The following is an 18,525-nucleotide window of genomic DNA, read 5'->3' on the forward strand; positions in this document are numbered from 1 at the left end:
TGTGCAACTTAGCGTTAATGGGCGTAATTATTGCTACAAATTTCAAGTGCGATGTAATGCGTGCGATGTCTTAACGCATTTACAGCACTCCTTGTTGTTGCACATAAACTTGATTGAATGGCAGCATAAGAGCTTCCCTTGTTATGCTTATCGTTATGGTTGCCACATGTAACTTGAATTTTTGAATAACTGTTGGACTTTGGGCAATTCAATTAAAATGGTTAAAACTCTATTATAAATTTCAAGTAAATGACTTATTTATTAAATACTCTCCTCTCATTAAAATTTTTGGATCTATATTAAAGTCATGAAGGGTTTGACTTTCCCAGTCAAAGTAGAAAAAAAAATTATTAAATATTTTGTATGTTACGTAAAGAAATAATGCTTGAAAGTGGTTTCATATTGTTGTCTCACTTTACCATTACTGGATCCTTTTAGCAATAATTGCATAATTAAAATAAAGTGTTTACACTACAACATTACCAAAACTTAAGAATAATATATTAATTCAAATGAAGTGAAACTATTAAAAAACTCTTAAAAAAATCTAATAGTATGAAACCATGCTCAACTCAGACAAGTGAATTACATCTAGTTATAATCCACATTATAAGCCCTCTAATTGAAGTCAAGCAGTAAATAACTGTGTTGCTTTGGCGTTACTATTCTTAAACATTTATAGATAAAATCCGACCAATTGATGAGCTTAATGGCACAAATTGTCGATTGAGATAATAAAAATACTTTTGGTATTTAGAGATTAGAGATTATTGAGGTCACACATAATACCGTAGAATGACTCATTATAGTCGTTTTAAGAAAAATCACCAATTTCGTCTCGTACTTCACCATTTTTTTTTGTGATTATAATGTCGTCAAAATGATTTACTTTGACATTAAAAATTTGGTAAACTGATTTTTTTTTAAAAAAGTAACCTAAACCAAAGAAATTAAATTTACTTTATAAGAAATCAAAAAAATTTCAGTATAAAACAAAACTTGTAGAAAGTAGTTTCATTTTTAAAGATCCTGAGAAATCAACTTTAAATAAATTCAAAATTAAAAGTGTGTTTCAAAGAAAACAAGTATTTGACAAGAGTACTTTTATAATATATCTTACAGATGTGATAAAAAACTCTGTTTCTCACTAATATACTAAACATTTCTACTATAATCGGAGAGGAACCTTAAAAGTTGTAAGTAAAAATTATATAACATATTTATATTTTATATTCTTCATAACCTCTCTCTATACCTTGACTGGATTACTATTTATCATTTCGACACACTAAGTAATAACTGACCTCAAATCAGACCTCCTCGAGGAGTCTCTAAGCATTTTGTCATACGTTAATGGCTTTTCATTATTTGTTTTTTTGTAATTGACATTTCTTTATATATTTCTTTGATATTTGGTTGCTATGCTACCACCTTTATCCTTCAAATTTTTTAATTCGAAATTCATCATAGCACTCTAGCTTTCAACCCAAATATTTTTCCCAATTTATTTTGAAAAAATTCATATTAAATAATATCTTCCAAGAGTAACAACCAAAAAATTAAAAAACTATTTTTATTAAAAACTTTTAGCACAAACCTCCTCAAAATTAACTGGAAGATCAAAAGTCATATTGTTTTAAAGTTTTATATGACTGATTTTATTAAAATAATGAAAATATGGAGCGAAAATTGAAGCAGTACCAGCAATTACGTAGCTCTTGCGCTGTGAATTTATCCAATAAAGAAAGAACTGTGGAATATGTGCAATATATGAATATGGTCAAGGCATCCAATATAGTTAAAACAGTCACTTGCCCTGACTACTTAAACCATAGTGTAAGTCTTTCAAATATAATGCGACTCAATCAGGCATGTGATGTGAATACAGATCAATCTTCTAATGAACACTCAATTCCTATTAAATCTACCTCTCTCAGTACGCTGATGACGCCAAGTACGGTAACTTTGACGCCAACAGATTCGAATGAGTCGTTTAACACTGTTAAATCCGAGAAGAGCAGTAATTTAAGTATTAAAACTTGCTGTAGTACAACATCATTTTTTAAAGCTTCTGATATGATTAAAAGAGCTGAAGAGCCTACTTTCGAAGAAGCTGAATGCTGTAGCAGCAGCTTACACATTTTTCCAGCAAATAACAATAGCTCTCAAATATTTTTGACTAAGACCGCTAAGGCTCCTGCACACCAATATGAAGATTTCGCACAAAACTCAAAGAAAAACCAAATTTCAAGAACAAAAGCCGTAGTTACGCAGACATCGTGGTCTGCTCCTCCTACCGAGGCTACACTCATGCCTTCTAATAAAAATTCATTTTATGAATATGCTGAACCAATATCAAAACCATTGTCATTTCATTTAAAGCGGAATAAAGGTCCAAAGCAATGTCAGTTGGATGTTAGTGAAAATAAAGAACTCTGTGCCTCACGTGATGCATATTGTAGTACTAATTTATATCTTAAAGAAGAAACTGGTACAAAACCGAAATCAATACTAACACGGAGAATATATTCTCATTGTACAGATCCAAAGTTATACCGATCATGTTCTAGTAGTATTGAAGACTCTTGCACCTCATCTAACATATACTATAATAATGGCCAACAATGTGAAGAAGAAACTAAGCGAAAACCAATATCAACACAAGCGCAGGAAAAAAAATCTCGTTATAAGAATTCGAAAAAGTACCAAACATGTTCTTCTAAGAATAATGGATTCTATGCATCGAATGATGTGAATTCTGTCAATACTCAATACTTTGAAGAAGAAACCGACTCGAAAAGAAAATTAATACAAACACGAGGAAAACACACTCGTTGTAAGGAACCAAAATTATACACGTCACGTTTTATTAATAATGGAGGTTCCTGTAATTCACGTAATGTTTACACTTGTCAAAAGGAAAGTTTGTGTTCCGGATGCTACTTTAACTCTGAACGCTTCCACTCTGACGATGAAACTGATGAAATACCAATATCATTAGAATGGCACCAAAAATATGCAAGTACTACTTTATATAATCGTAAAAAAAATGCCAGAGATTTCAAAGCAAAAGATACGGATTACTCATGTTTTGAAGATGAAAAAGCTCCGTCTTCGAGAAGTAGTACCAGTAGCAGCAGCACTTTGTCGAACGGTGATATTATAAGCGCTGTCTTCCTAAAGCGATTAAATGAAATTCTTACAGAAGTTAATGCATTAGAGCAGTTAATAGCAAATAAAGGCAAAGGAGATGCTCCAATTTATGCACAAGAAATTCTAAACAGCATTTTAGGTGAAATACCTATATTACAGGAACACTTATTGGGAGTATCAGTACTGCTCACAAAGGATAATTCTCAAAAATTTCGTGTACAACTGCAAGAAGCATTTGTCAGAGTACAGCAAATAAAAAAACAAATTTCTAAAAATGATGAAGAAATAAAGGACTCAAACTTGAATTTCAATGCAAGTCCTATTGAAAGCGGGGGAGATATGAACAGTTTACAGTTAAGCAAAATATCATATGCTTTCACTCCTACATCAACTAAAATGGTGTTTAAAAAGAAATATCGTGATATTATTAAGTCAAGTACAGAACTTTTGAAAACTTTTGAGTGTTCTACTGCCAAGGTTTACAAATGCAAAGAACCCGTAATGAATAAACCTGCAAAGGAAATAGTTACTATTAAAACTCAGAAAAGACAACTTACAACCATACATAATGACTGCGTTCCTTACACAGGTAACATATCTAATCGATCCGAAGAAGTTGCCAAGTCTAGGAAAACAAAACTAAATATTACGTCGGAATGTGCTGCTCGATCAGGTGCCTCCATCTACAACATATTTCAACGTGGTATTCGTAAACAGCAAGAATTTCACGCACTAAATAAAAAATCGCAAAAATCTGATCGAACCTTCATCATAGCTAAAACAACACCAACGGATTTAATCACAACACTCGAAGCACCAACTCCTTTCGTAGATGACTCCAAAGCGGTTAAAGAATATGAAAGTGAAGTTGACTCAAGTAACACTGAACAATTACAAGTAGATAGCGACAATGAGATCGTTCGACGAACTGTGATGAATCCCAACACAAAGAGTGGTAGGTGTGGTTCAAGTTGTTTTAGAAAGACAAGCGATAATAAATTCAAAACTTCCTACCATATGCACTCACATGTAGTGTTAAGAGGTGAAGAAATAAATGGTGAGGATGTTGTTATAACTAATATATGCAATAGTATTATTGAAATCCAGGGAACACCAAACAGTTTGGAAATTCGAGAAGTATGGAATTGCCTGCTGGCATGTGGACCAGTCGCCAAGTCAATCAAAATTTTTAATTGTCGTGAGGCGGCAGTAATGGTAGCAGGAAGAAAACTAAGTATTAAATCAAGTTCTTTGTGTTTCCTCTTACTTTACATAACACACCGTACAACACTTAGAAAGTCTACGGGCCTGTTAATTGGACCTTATAGCTTTTATTATAAAGGAATTGAAAATGATTTTATTAAAACTGTCATCACATGTACCAAAACGAAATTCAATATCGTTGACTATAGCAATAAGTTAAAGCAAAATTCATCCAATTGGGGATTTTTACCGGAATGCCACGTACCCAATTGGAATTCTGTAAATGAAGATTTCAAAAAATTCGTATATTCACAATTTCCACGCTAGTGTCTACACTTTGTCTACATATGCCTAAGTACTGCAAGATAATATCGCTTTTTCATATATTCATGTATTTTACATACATACCGCCTTATTATAGTTTTTAATACAAATAAACCTTTCATATACAACAATAATAATGAGTGGCTATTTTTTTTCGAATTCTGAAATCTGATATGTATCCCAAAAACTTATGGCAGAGTGCACACAATTCTAAGCAACATTGAAACACATACAACACAAGTTCAATCCGATCACCAAATATTTTGTGCATATAGATATGCAATGCAATTGCTCAACGTTTACATCAGTTGATATAAGATTTTTTTATGTTTTACACGTAGAAACCAAAAATCAATTGGTTTTTACCTTTCCCTGCATTTTAACTTTAGCACGAATAATCGAATACATTGGTTTTCATAATGTGGAATGAATCACCTGATTTCTTATGGCACAACTAATTTAAACTTAAACGTAGCAAAAGTCTTATATCTGCTGATAGAAACATTAAGGAATTATTTTGCATTTTGTTATTTAATACTAGTATGGAATGTTTTTATGGGTCATTTAAAAATATTGAAAGCTTATGCAATGAACTATGAATTTAAAGTTGTCATTGTTATGGTTTATTTAATTTCGCAACTTCAAATAATGTGTCAAGTCCAAATTTTGTACAGTTAGAAGTGTATCGCATAGCATGCAATATAATTTACAGATTTCTATGTCCATAACATAACATAAAAATAGCTAGTTTAAGCATATAACATACCAACACAGTAATGTATCGTACCGGTACACCTCTATACAACCAAATTGAATAATATTTTACTATATATATATATATATATGTTACTATATTGTATTGTTATATACTATGCTATATATTATATTACATTAAATATATTATTAATAAAGAAGTAACAACTGAAAAGCTTTCGTCATTTATTAATGTCAAATTAAAATTAAATTCTATATCTTAAATTTTATTAAAAATTATTATTCCACAAAAAATTTCTGTGAATCAAGTTTACACACACTTTGCAACACTAAAAATAGAGTTTGAGAAGTCTAACATTCTACAAGTCTGGCAGTTTGTATTTTTGTCAATTGTCAGAAGTTTCCAGAACTTTATTTGATTAAGTTACACGGTGAAGGCGCGGATCGTGTTTCTGTATTGTAAGGACGCTAAATTCGAGTACTTGTATTTTTAATTGTGATTTGTTTCATACTAAAGTTACCTCAACAAAATACTATATCAGTAAGTAATACTCTTAGAATTTTCTTTAAGTTCAACATTCTAACAGAATCCATTTTACACGCATATGTGCTAATTCTTCCGCGGCGACATTAACTGGATCCATGATATAGAATATGACAAATTTAATGGTTTTTCGCGTAAAATACACTAACTTTTAAAATATCAATTTATAGTTAGTTAGTTGAAATAACTAAAATGACGTCAAGCTGCTAACTTTCTCGTGATTCTAAAAAGAGGACATATATATGTATGTGTACATCAGCATGATGACATCATTTTAGCTATTTCTTATTGACAATATATAGTAATACATAATTTATATGGAAATGCATTATATATAATGTATATACATGCATATATATATGTACGTGTGTGCCTAAGGAGCATTTTTGAATAGCACTATATTAATATTTGCTTGGCTGTATTTATAATTATATGGAGAAGAGAGAGACAAACTTATGTGCGTACGCTGTGATATAGCAAGTGACTGTATATAGCTAAAATACTTGGCATTTTAACACTGAAACAAGTAAGATAACTCTACTGCGCATATTGACTAGCAAATTATAATTATAAAATTATGCGACTTACAGTTTGAAACCTGTTGCTGCATTTAGTGGTACTAACGTTGCTATATATGCGGTATTCTACAGCTAAACCTCTACAATTCTTTCAATACTGAAATAAGAAATACAATGAAACTAAAACGATCAGATTTTTAGAATTTTCTACTCTGTTTACAATATTACGAAGTGATATACACATTTTTTTTGTAGCTGTGAACTTTTCTGGATATTATTTACTATGTCTTAGCTCCTTGTCCGCTCTGAGAGTGTTCGTATCCAAAGGGAAACTTTTAGTACGTTTCCAATGACTTCGTTAGACCAGTTAACTTGAGATTTAAGTAATTCAAGCAAACTTAAGTAAGCACACTGGTCTAACGAAGCCAGTGGAAACGTACTATTAGGGCGGGTGAGAGTAAATCGTTGTTATACTGACATGACAGAAACAGTTATATCTTTATAGTGCAAGTTCTTTAGTACTCTCTATCAGAATCCACGTACATTCATACTGCCACAGTATCATTTTAAATGAGAGCGCATGCTATTCTCCCCTACCTCTAAAGTGAATTATTCAAAAAATGTCCTGCCACGTCCATATTGTTTTGTTTAGTGGAATCTTATCCATTTCTATATATCCTGTTCATAATTATAGTTTTTTTTTTTCTCAAAATTTGAATTAACATTTAACAATATAGAAACTTTAAATAATTAATGAATTACTAAATATTTTCGCTTTAGTTTAATTTCCGAGGACAAAACCAATTTGTTGTAAAAATCAATTGCATGCACACAAAACAAATTTAACATGACAAATTATTGGCATTAAGGCTATTGAGCAAACTAATTGTTGATATTAATAAATTTTTTTAATATATTTTTGCTCTGCAAAATAACTCATAATCAAAAAAAAAAATATTATATTAAATAAATATTCAACCTGCAAACGTAATCAATTCAAAAATTAATAGAACGGATGGAAAAACTGTAATATATAAATTGCTTGTCAACCATTAATTTTGTAGAGATATTCCACCACTGAAATATTAATTGTTTTTAATTTTATAATTATTTTATTAATGAATAATTTTTCAATTGTATGAACAAATTTGCATATGCCTTGTTTTTCATTCACCTTTGTTGCCATTTAGCTTCCGTTAACAGTTCTGCATTCCGCAATGGAAACTTCCTTGAAACTGACATTCAGTTGGCTATGTCTTATGGCTTAGTGAACGAGTACTTCCTTGAAGTTTAACAAAAATTTACAACTTTTAACATAGTTTTCGCTCATTTTATACATTTTAATTTTTTAAACTTTCACAAAACGTAAGTTACAAACAATTGATGTGAAAAATATTTCAATTGCGCACAGAAAGCAGGCTAACTTTCGAGCTAGAAGCAGGTATTGAGAACTATAAAGCGTAACCAACCCAACAAAAGTTTCAGTTTATTTGCAAAGACTAAGGCTTCCCAACGAAGAACGAAGAACGAAGAACGAAGAAATGTAAGAAATGGTTGGAACAGTAAGTTTCCGCCAAGCTGAGCAGAGAGAAAGAAGACAAATTGCAATTAAATTTTCTATGAGAAACTATTTGTCATGTTACTTTTTACTAAGGTGCCTACTTCGTACACCATTTCCGCTATATATTTCCCATAACGTAGAGGGTACTTCTCCTGAAGCATGTACTTGACAATGGGCCTACATTTAGCCAGCACACAATTGTGGAGAATTTAAATTCTAATAAATTTGTCTAACAATGCAAAGAACTTCAAAACTTTTTGCATAAGTTTGTCATTTTTTTTTTTGTGTTGCGACTTCTCTTCAAGGACTTCCACATCTTGTGCACATGCATTCAAGTCTATCGACGTAATTTTGCAGTCTCATTATTTGTCTTACAAATTTTCAAAAATTCTTGTTTGAGGCTTGTGAGGAGAATAATTGGCAAGGATAAAGATGAAATTTCTTGAATGTTGCTAAGCAAAGAAGATGAGTTACCTGGCTGCATAATAATTTTCTAAAACTATTTTGCAATTAATTCCATTTGAAGGACTCTTTTTTCCAACTAGGTAAATTAAAATTATAAAAAATTATTTAAAGTTTTATTAGTAAACGCTGCCAATTTCACTATAATAACTCATTTTTTTTAACATTTCAAACTTATTTTCAATTCCCCAACAAAATTTTGGTAGAGAATGCGATTATATTGATTTTATTTAAGCAAATTTTTAAAATAATCAAAAAACTTCTAGAAAATGGTAAACTATTTAAATTAAAATATTTTAGAAGGTGTGCACAAGGTTATATGTTAGTATGACAGTCACGGGCACGTCAAAATTGGCTCTTTGGGACCATAGCCATTTTCGTCATGTTATAATATGTAGACTGTCACAACAGTTTGTCAAGTTCGTATTTTTACTATTACTTTTGTAGTTCTTGGTTCTGTGTAAAATTTAAAGGAAGTGCATAGACTGAGTGACGAGGCTCTCATTACTGAATTTAAACCCACATTTGTTTTTTTCTCTCTAACTCTCAGTTTTTTAATTTACTTTGAAAGCAACAACAATTTTGATTTTGACGTGCCCGTGACGATACTCTACACGACATAGGCCTAAATTTTTAAGCCATGTAAAAAGAAATAACGTATTAATTCTAAACAATGGTAATAAGTATACCTAGTAAAAATATACTAATTTTAGCTAGAAATAATTCTAACAGAAGTTCTAGAAAACCTTATGAATATTCTAATTATTGTATTTATAATGCAAAAACTTTATTTAACTATCCATTTAATTTTGTAAATACTTTTATAAACAATTTTTGTTACTAATCATTAAAAAAACATAAAAAAAAATAATTTAATAGCTCCTTTTTATCCTTTAAAACTCATTTTTTTATTCTTGATTTCTGCAATTTTATTATTAAATGTCATTTTAAAAGTTTTTAATTATATTGTCAAACAAAAGCGGTATCACAGAAATGTTTGCTGAATAAATACCCATGTTCATGTGCAGCAGTTATGGACTCGTACCTTGTACCTGTTCCTTTCGCAGCATTTGCAACTCATTAATTTTAACTCACACAAAAATCCTATTCAAACTCATTGCATATATGCATTAAAATGAGAATTAAGTCCTTGGCATATAATGATAGCTACGCGTGCACATTCACCAAGTGCAGCTACAAAATATAAAAAAGGATTAAAAAATACAACAAATTAAGCATGCATTTAACCACAGGTTAACTTTTTCCTTTCAGAGCGTCCTTTGCAGTAAACCGATTCGCCACACGTTTGCTTCGTGTCAGTATTTTTCACAGAAAAAATAGCAGCACAAAAACTATAGAAATGTTTGCATATATTAACATAATTTTTTAGCTATCTTTGAGTTGGCAACAGTGGTCATGGCCAAGCCATCCAGTTTGCCAAATGAAGCGTACAGCGCATGTAATCATTAAACATCATTCACTTACACCACGACGCTGGAAGTGAGATTGCAATTATTATTGAAGATGGTTTTCTAGAGGGTATTTAAGAAAGGCTTGAAAACTTTCATAGATTAATTATACTAATTATGGAATTAGTATAACACCGCGTTATCGAATCTCAGAATGGTTACAGGCCCCTCGGGGAAGTATGCAGATCTGAGGTCAATTATTGTTTAGTCTGATGAAGTGATGAACAATAAGCCAGTCACAGCGCAGAGAGGGGTTTTGAAGAAACCTCTCAGTCAATAGAGAATAAAAGTGTTCAAGTGCACTGACTCAACATAATATAGCTTTTTATAACATAATAGCTTCAACATAATATTTGAATTATACACATTTTTAGGTTTTAAATATATATAAAATAAAAATTTAATTAAAATTTCAGGTATGCATTCGTTTTTCCAAAAAGATGTAGACACAAAAATGTTGGCACCACGAACAAGTGCTGAAAAGTATTGGGACCGTAAATACTACTTGCCAAAATTTGGCGAAACTTCGGTAATTCTAAAGGAAAGATGGTTTAATGAAGATGCTGAAGAATTTATAGGTGCAATAGAAATTTCCTCTGCAGATGATATAGAAAAAAAAGGAGAAAAAGAAAAAGAAGTACCTGATATCAATGGCAGTGCTAAGCAAAACGTTGAATTGGAATTTATTCCATTCGAGAAGAAGACATCAACTATGGAAACTTCCATTGAGTCTGATCCTAGCACAAGTACTGAAAATGTTTCTGAACGCTCCGATGAAGATAGTAATATGTTACGTAAAGTGCTTCGTAACGATATAAAGCTTCGATTCGATAAGGTGAAGGTAGATTTAAAAAAGTTATGTGCAATTTCTAATGAAAAAGATCCGAATGAATACGTATTCGAGGAATTATGTCATTGCCTAAATACTAATGCCAACGTCTTTTACGATAGTCTGCTTAAAGCATTGTTCGTTCATACCGGTTCGGAACTTAAGTTATATAAAAAGCAGATAAATCAAGTCTTCAAGAAAATGGAATGGGCACATCGTAAGTTTTTTAATATTAAATTTGAGCGACTATCAGATAGATTCAAGAAATATCTGTACTACAACTCAAATGTTGATTTCAATATGCAAGAATGGACTAAAATGAGTAGAAGACTCTCTCATTTGAAACTATATGGGCCTGAAGTTGATAATAAGAAAATTTTGCTTGGCAATCTACGTGAATGTGTGGTAGAAATTAGTGGTTCCCCACATATGGTGTTCATCAAATGCATTCGCGACTCTTTAATACTTTGTGGACCCACTGAAAGTTCCATTTATATTGAGCTATGCTATGATTGTGTGTTTCTTATTGCCGGAAAGCAATTGCGCATAAAGTATTCCACAAATTGCAATATATATTCACAGATACGCAACATTATTGCTATCGAAGCTTGTAGTGAACTTGGCTTTGGTAAATATAATCTCTTTTATCGAAATATTGAAAACGATTTTGCTAAAGCTGGAATGGTATTCAACGATGACTACACCGGTAAAATAGTGGATGCTAACTGGCCAAACAAAACAAAATCCCCTCATTGGACAGTTCTAGATTCCAAAGTTGCGGCATCAGCTTGGTTTGAATATAAAGAAAATCTGTTAGCAAAAATTCGTAAGGCAAAAGAGGAGAAAAAAGGTAGACAAATAAATATTTATGATTTTTTATATAATCCGACTATATGTTTATTTTACATTATAATTTCCAGTAGAAGTCGATGAACAACTGCAAGAAATTATACCAGATCTAAAATCTTCCCAAATTGTTGAAAAGGAGAAAAATGATAAGGAAAGGAACGATAAAGAGAAAGATGATACGAAGAACAATGATGAGAAGAAAAATAATAAGGGGAACAATAATGAGAAGAGTAATAATGAGGGAAAAAATGATAAAAAGAAAAATGATGAAACGAAGAATGATGTAAAGAAGATTGACGAGGAGAAGAACGATAAAAAGAAGGACGATGAGAAGAAGAACGAAAAGAAGAAAAATGAGAAGAAGAATGATAACAAAAATGAAGAGAAGAAGAATGATGAGATGAACAATGAAAGGGAAATGCATGAAAAGGAGAATATTGATGGAAAGAAGATAGACAAGGAGAAGAATGATAAGAATAATGAGGAGAATAATGATAATGAGAAGACCGATAAGGAGATAAATGATAAGGAAAACAATGATAAAAAGAAAAATGATGAAAAGAAGATTGATGAAGGAAAAAATCCTAAAGAAAAGAACGTTAAGGAGGAGAATGATAAGGAGAGGGAGAAAAATAATAAGAAGAAAAATGATAAGAAGAAGAATAAGGAGAAAAATGATAAAAAGAAAAATGAAAAAAGGAAAAAAACAGTAGAAGAAACAAAATTTTAAATTTTTTAAGTACTATTTATATAAATTTTTATAAGATACGACAATTTAACAAAAGAATGTTATAAATTAAATAAAATATTATACACAACTTTGAATATTTAAATTAATTTTGTCACATTTTCAAGTTTCTAAATCCTAGTATACGGAAATATACTAAAAATACACAGTAGGCGTATTTAACGTGAATTTCCTAATTCATCGAAATTCGTTATGAACCAGATCCTCCAGACGGTATGACAATGTATTCTAACAGTGGTTTCACCCGTCCAATTTCAGATGGTTTAAAACGGGTAATTTGCTTGGATGCATTGATTTGTACGCAAATCGACGAATTAGGTGAAGCACTGCCGAAACAAATATTCATGCCCTGAATGTGAGTTCCACTTTTGATTGTGGGCGACAATAATCCGCAGCTAAATCCTTAACCGTTCAGCAACTGTTTACTACACAGCTACATAAATCTGCAGGTGGAGAATTTAATACCGAATGTTCACCTAATTAAAGTGTCTTCGTTTGGAATTACCATCGGTGTGAAAAGTATTGTCTACCCATCAAAACCGATGTTGGGTTATGTAAAAGGCAGCAAAGAACAGTTAAGATCTTGATTTGGATCAATTGAGCACACAAATTAGTAGCACATACTGTAGCACTTTCATTTAATTTTGAGTATGCATGTGGTATCTAGATCCACTGACAACATGGAGTAAATTTTCGAAGCATTTTTGTAAGAATGCTCACATATCTGTCGATACTGGTAGAGGTTGTTTTCTACAAAGGGAAGGTAAATAATATTCAAAAGTTTGTATATCTTTTCCGGTATGTATATAGCTAAGTACCACACAGAGCTCTCTATATATGTTCGTCGACTTGAACGTGTATCAACATCATTCTGTAGTATATTCAAAAAAGACATTAAACCATTAAGTAATATTATTTTTGAACAATGAAATTTTTAACACCTTTTATAACTAAGAGTTTTAAAGATGGTTAGTTTAATAGAAAAAAAACTATTGAATTTACATAAGTAATTATGAAATAATTTTATCTCTTGAGCGATAAAATAATTTTTTTTTTTTGAGCGATAAAATAATTTTTTTTTTTTGAGCGATAAAATAATTTTATCTTTTGAGCGATAGTTGATAAATTTTGTTGACTCCAAGACGTTTCCTATATAATATTTAACAATGTCTGTCAGTTTTTAATACACTTTCATGATTTTTCTTTTAGACTTATATTTAATTATAAATATTATATATGCAATTAAATGAATTGATCTTTTGTAGTATTTTTTATTTAAATAATATAATTGCAATTTAATTATTTTTAATTTTAATTCTTATTTCAATTGTATGAGTTACAAAAAAAAAAAATATATATATATAGCGAGTCGTCGTTAAGTGCACTCGAACGAAGTTTTCAATATTCGCTTTATTTTTAATTTTCCTACTTTTTATTAAAATGTAAATTCATTTTAAATTGCGCATAAATTCAGTTACAGCCATTGTACAAATATGGAATCATATCACACAGAGATACTGGTTATCTATCTACATGTACATTACTGGATATCCTTGAGTGTGAGTATGCATTTCGACACTTAAGTGCAGACAAAAATGCAAATTTGTTGCTTCGGGTTACTTGAAAATCCCGGCATGATTAATGTTAATCATGCGCCACGATATCGCCATACTGAGGATTTCATTAGTGAATAAAACATTTTACCCACTTTATATGGAGACGAACGACATACTTAATTTGTATGCTTACTAATGAAGTTGCACTGGATTTCTCTCTCTGCAAAATTTTATATATTAAAATTACATTCAGCAACAGAGAATTCTAGGTTCATGTAAAATGGAACCACTTAAATATTGAATAACAGTTTTGATTACTGCAGTATAATCCTCTTGCCTCATAAACGTTTGTACCACAATAATATTAAAAATGGATAGAAAAAAAAACCAACAACTGTGAGAGAAAATTTGTGGTAAAAATTCTGCATAGTGCATTTCTGGAAAATTTTACTTTTATTGAAGTACAGGCGGCAGGCGGCAGGCATTTGAAAAATATTGAAGATTTGCCAAGTGGGTTGAAAACTTTTGAGATTTATGTTTTCATTTTCAATATCCTACTCAATATATATTATCAATAAGCAAAAAGAAAAATGTTTTTCATTTTGCAGTTCACATAATATTTGTAAAGCGCCTCATGCAGGCAGCATAAATTTTGCACGAGCGAACATATGCAATAAAAATATATTTTTCAATGCAAAAGCAGGAAGGAGCAGAGCAAAAACTTAGCCATTGAACGCATAATTTAGCAATTGAATTTAAATTGTTCCACTTAAATTTGGGTTATAGCTTTCTATTTCGTATATCGTATAACATGGATATATAAAATCACCAGTAAATATACTTATACTTTTCATTGCAATTTAAAATCCCAATCCTGTAATGTTGATGAACAGCAAACCAAACCGCCGCTTCTTCTTTACTTGAAGTTTCATTTAAGCTAATCCTTTCACTCTTTTAAATATCATTTCACACAACTTAAGCTGCATATGTGTATTTAAATTACTTTCTTCTGCACAAGCTCGAACACATCTTCGCAGCTTATAGCCAAGCCAGCCACCTTCTCTCAAAGGCAAGGCTTCACGTTAATTAGAAATTACAAAAGCATAAAATGTTTTAATATCCTTTAAAAGCACTTTCGACTGTCATCCTGCGTCTCTAATCGTAGGTGAACCTAATTTGTTTTATAGCTGTGTATTTATATACACTTTCACTACCACACTACCATACGTCGCCGCTGGAATGTATCTGTTGTGCGTATGAGTAGTAGTGCGCCCATTAACCCCGCAAAGCGAAATTAACTCAATTTGAGCAATTTAAAGGAGTTGCCACAGCTACGAAGCATTTAAAATTCCATTTAACAATTTTTTATGATTTTGCAGTAAGCAAAAAAGTATTTAATTTTGTAGCGCTGACGTTTTAAATATGTGCAGAATTGTTGCTTCCCCTAGCAACTGCCGCCAACCAACCAGCGGCGGCAAATACACATGTCCTTGCTGAAAGTATTCTAGAAATATTTATCGGGATGCTCTGGAAATGTTTGGATTGGTATCGTATGGTATGAGACGGTGCCGTCAACAGAGCAAATTGCTTGTTTGTAAACTTTCCTTAGTCGAGGTTCCACTCCTCAATTAGTTTCTATTTCAATTTGTAGTTGATTTCTTATCTTGGCATGTGTAGTTGGCAACTGGAAAATGCAAACAACATATGAAACGGCAATGGCGGTTGCATTATCAGTTAAATATGTTGTCCTAGATCAGCAAATTGCGTTGCTATATTAGATTTTCTGAATATTAAAATATGCCAAAGAATTTTCCTTCAGCTTAGAAAAGCGTTTAAACGGAAAATTGTGAGATATACGATATTACAAGAAAACTGGATTGGTAGTAGTATGGCTAAGTTCGCAAGAATTTTGCTGAAGCTGATTCTTTAAATTTTAACTTACAAGAATTTATAAATATTCATAAATTATTAAATTAGTAAAGTGCAACCTTCTTTCTCTGATGTTCTGATAAATTTTGATTACTCTATATTGGACGAAAGTTTTAATACAATTTGATGTTATTATCAGAAAAATCAGAACATGTGTTATATTCTAAAATTCCAATTCCAAGAGCATATAGAAAAAAATTTAAAGAAGATAAGAATAAAAAGTTCAAATTTTCTTATATCAAGGAAAAAACAAAATAAATTAATCATCCTTCGAATGAATATATGAAAGATACCAAATTAGTATAATAAATGTCGTGAATTTATATTTAAAATTATAATTCCATATTTTAGATAATTTTTTTTTAAAATAACTTTATCATGACTTTATTTTATCTTTAGCAACCATGGAAGTAACTTTAGAAGTTAAATAATTATTGATAGTTTGAAGTCAAATGCCTGAGAAAAGAATTATTTTTTCTGCAAAAAGATTTCAATTTAAGTTATAAATTTCATAATTTAAAACATTAAATATTACATAATTATTAAATATACTATATATATAAATATATAAGGGTGGAATTTAATATACCCTGGAGCTTTATCGGGAATATTCAGTATAAGAGCCCCTCTAATGGTTTTCTATTAATAAATTTTGTTTTTCTTCATTAGCCTGCCTCCAGGCCCCGCTTAGGTTTATTTGTTCTTCTCTTTCTATTCGATTGTTCATCAGTAAGAACAAAGGAACTTTTAAATTATGTCTACTCAAGAGAATAGATGTACTCACATTTATCAAGATAATCGCTAATTACAGGAATGGAAAAATATCCGTTAATCAGTCACTTTAGTCAACCAAACAAATATTAATCTTATTATAAAAAAGATATAAAATATTTATTATTTATTTGAATATTATTTATAAATAATAAGTTTTGACTTAGGTTGTCTAATATATGAAATGAGTGATGAAAGATTAGTTTCTCACTACAAATCTTTGAGAATAGTTTAGATTAATTAATATAAGAGAAATAAAATGTATATTTAATCACACATTACTATTTATAAAATATATCTTGCATATTTTTATAACGCATTCTATTAATAAAGTTTAATTTTATAATTTTTTCTAAGCAATTTAAAAGGACTTAACAATATTTTATTTTAAATATTTATTAATAAGAAAAAGTTATAAAAACTGTTTATAAAAGCATGTATGGTAAGCCAATAAATACAATATCCTCTTATCCTGTAATGTAAATACAAAAAAAAAGGAATTGTTTAACTAACTGAAAGCAAATATTTATATTGGAAATAATTTGCCGATAGCATTAAATTATTTTGCACCAGTTTTTTGGTTCATAAAATATATAAATCAAGAAATATTCATTCATAAATTTAATTTCATACATTTATTTTAGTAGATTTTTTAATAATTTATTCTTTCTATATATTGCGAGGACAAAGCGAGAACCAAATATCCTTAACAGAAGAAAATACGAATATTAATTATATTTCGAAATTTTAGGAACTAATTAAACAGTGATGTAATATTTATAGTTATAGTATCTTTAATGCAACTTAACGTGTAGGTTCAAACACAGCTATGAGCTATAGCAGTTGATGAGTGGAGATATCATCATTGTATATACACAGAATTATGATTAGAATGCACTAATCATTATAAAAAATCATTGCAAGACATTTATTTAACAAAAGTTTTAATCGTAACCTAAAGGTTAAAAACTGGAGTATGAACCACTAGAACGAAAAAGTAAAAATAAGGTCACAAATGTGAGGATATCATGCCAACTAGAAATTGCACAAAGCCAGGGTCTAAGAACACTTTTCAAAGTACCATAATACATTAGATCGAATGACATCCTCAGGGACCTCAAGGTCGGTCCGATCAAAATATAGATTATATATAAATTATATAAATTTTTACGAAAACTGACGAGTTTGTCAACACTGCGTTATCGAATCTCAAATTGGTTACAGGCTCCTCGGGGGGGTATGCAGATCTGAGGTAAGTTATTGTTTAATCTGATAAAGTGATAAACAATAATCCAGGCAAGGGGTAGTCAAGGCGTAGATCTGAAGTAAGTTATTGTTTAATCTGATAGAGTGATAAACAATAATCCAGTCAAGGCGTAGAGATGGGTTATGAAAAAACCGCAGTTAATAGAGAGTAAAAGTGTTGAAGTGCACTGACTCAACTAACCTCAACGTAATAAAAAAATATAAATTCCAAAAAGCAACCAATCATTTTCTCAAATTGTCTTATCTTATTTAATTATCTTGAATTTTATTTAATTATTCATAAAATTATGAATTATTTGCTTAAACGGAAATAAACAAATTAGTTGCATAAAGACTAAAATGATTTTGACATTGGTTAACCCAACTTTCTGTGGATTTTGAAATGAATACATATATTAAAATATTTAAGTAGCAAGATATCATAATATTTCAAAATATCATTTTAACTGTCAAAGCAAAAATAACACTTGACACTTCAGTTGTATTGCGTTTGACAGCATCTCAGCTCAGCACAATTGGAAAACTTATGTTTTTCATCTTTCGACTTCTGCACTTAAGGATGACTAATTAGAGTGCACTTAACATATTTGCTTATGGCTACAATTTATGTGTCCGAATAAATTTGCGGG

The 18,525-nt window shown here is 30.5% G+C and overlaps 2 protein-coding genes across 2 annotated transcripts in view; both read left to right on the plus strand.

Annotated features, from left to right (window-relative positions):
- The first annotated feature begins 1,008 nt into the window (after nt 1-1,008).
- Nucleotides 1,009-4,798, plus strand: LOC119671677. The gene is made up of 2 exons (XM_038082422.1): nt 1,009-1,196; nt 1,591-4,798. The coding sequence occupies exon 2, from the start codon at nt 1,678-1,680 to the stop codon at nt 4,681-4,683; it is 3,006 nt and encodes a 1,001-aa protein (XP_037938350.1). The 5' UTR covers nt 1,009-1,196; nt 1,591-1,677; the 3' UTR covers nt 4,684-4,798.
- Nucleotides 4,799-5,681: 883 nt separating this feature from the next.
- Nucleotides 5,682-18,525, plus strand: part of LOC119667184 — a 79,735-nt gene continuing 66,891 nt past the window's right edge. The window contains exons 1-3 of the mRNA XM_038076472.1: nt 5,682-5,935; nt 10,365-11,627; nt 11,701-12,280. Of these exons, the coding sequence (XP_037932400.1) occupies nt 10,367-11,627; nt 11,701-12,280 (1,841 nt within the window). The 5' untranslated portion in view covers nt 5,682-5,935; nt 10,365-10,366. The remainder of the gene's footprint in view (nt 5,936-10,364; nt 11,628-11,700; nt 12,281-18,525) is intronic.

This window comes from Teleopsis dalmanni, chromosome 1 (genome assembly GCF_002237135.1).
Source record: "Teleopsis dalmanni isolate 2A chromosome 1, ASM223713v2, whole genome shotgun sequence".
NCBI classification, from domain to species: Eukaryota; Metazoa; Arthropoda; class Insecta; order Diptera; family Diopsidae; genus Teleopsis; species Teleopsis dalmanni.

Bases quoted from the DNA above. Each gene is read 5' to 3' on its own strand.
- LOC119671677 (XM_038082422.1), top strand. From the start codon at position 1,678: ATGGAGCGAAAATTGAAGCAGTACCAGCAATTACGTAGCTCTTGCGCT.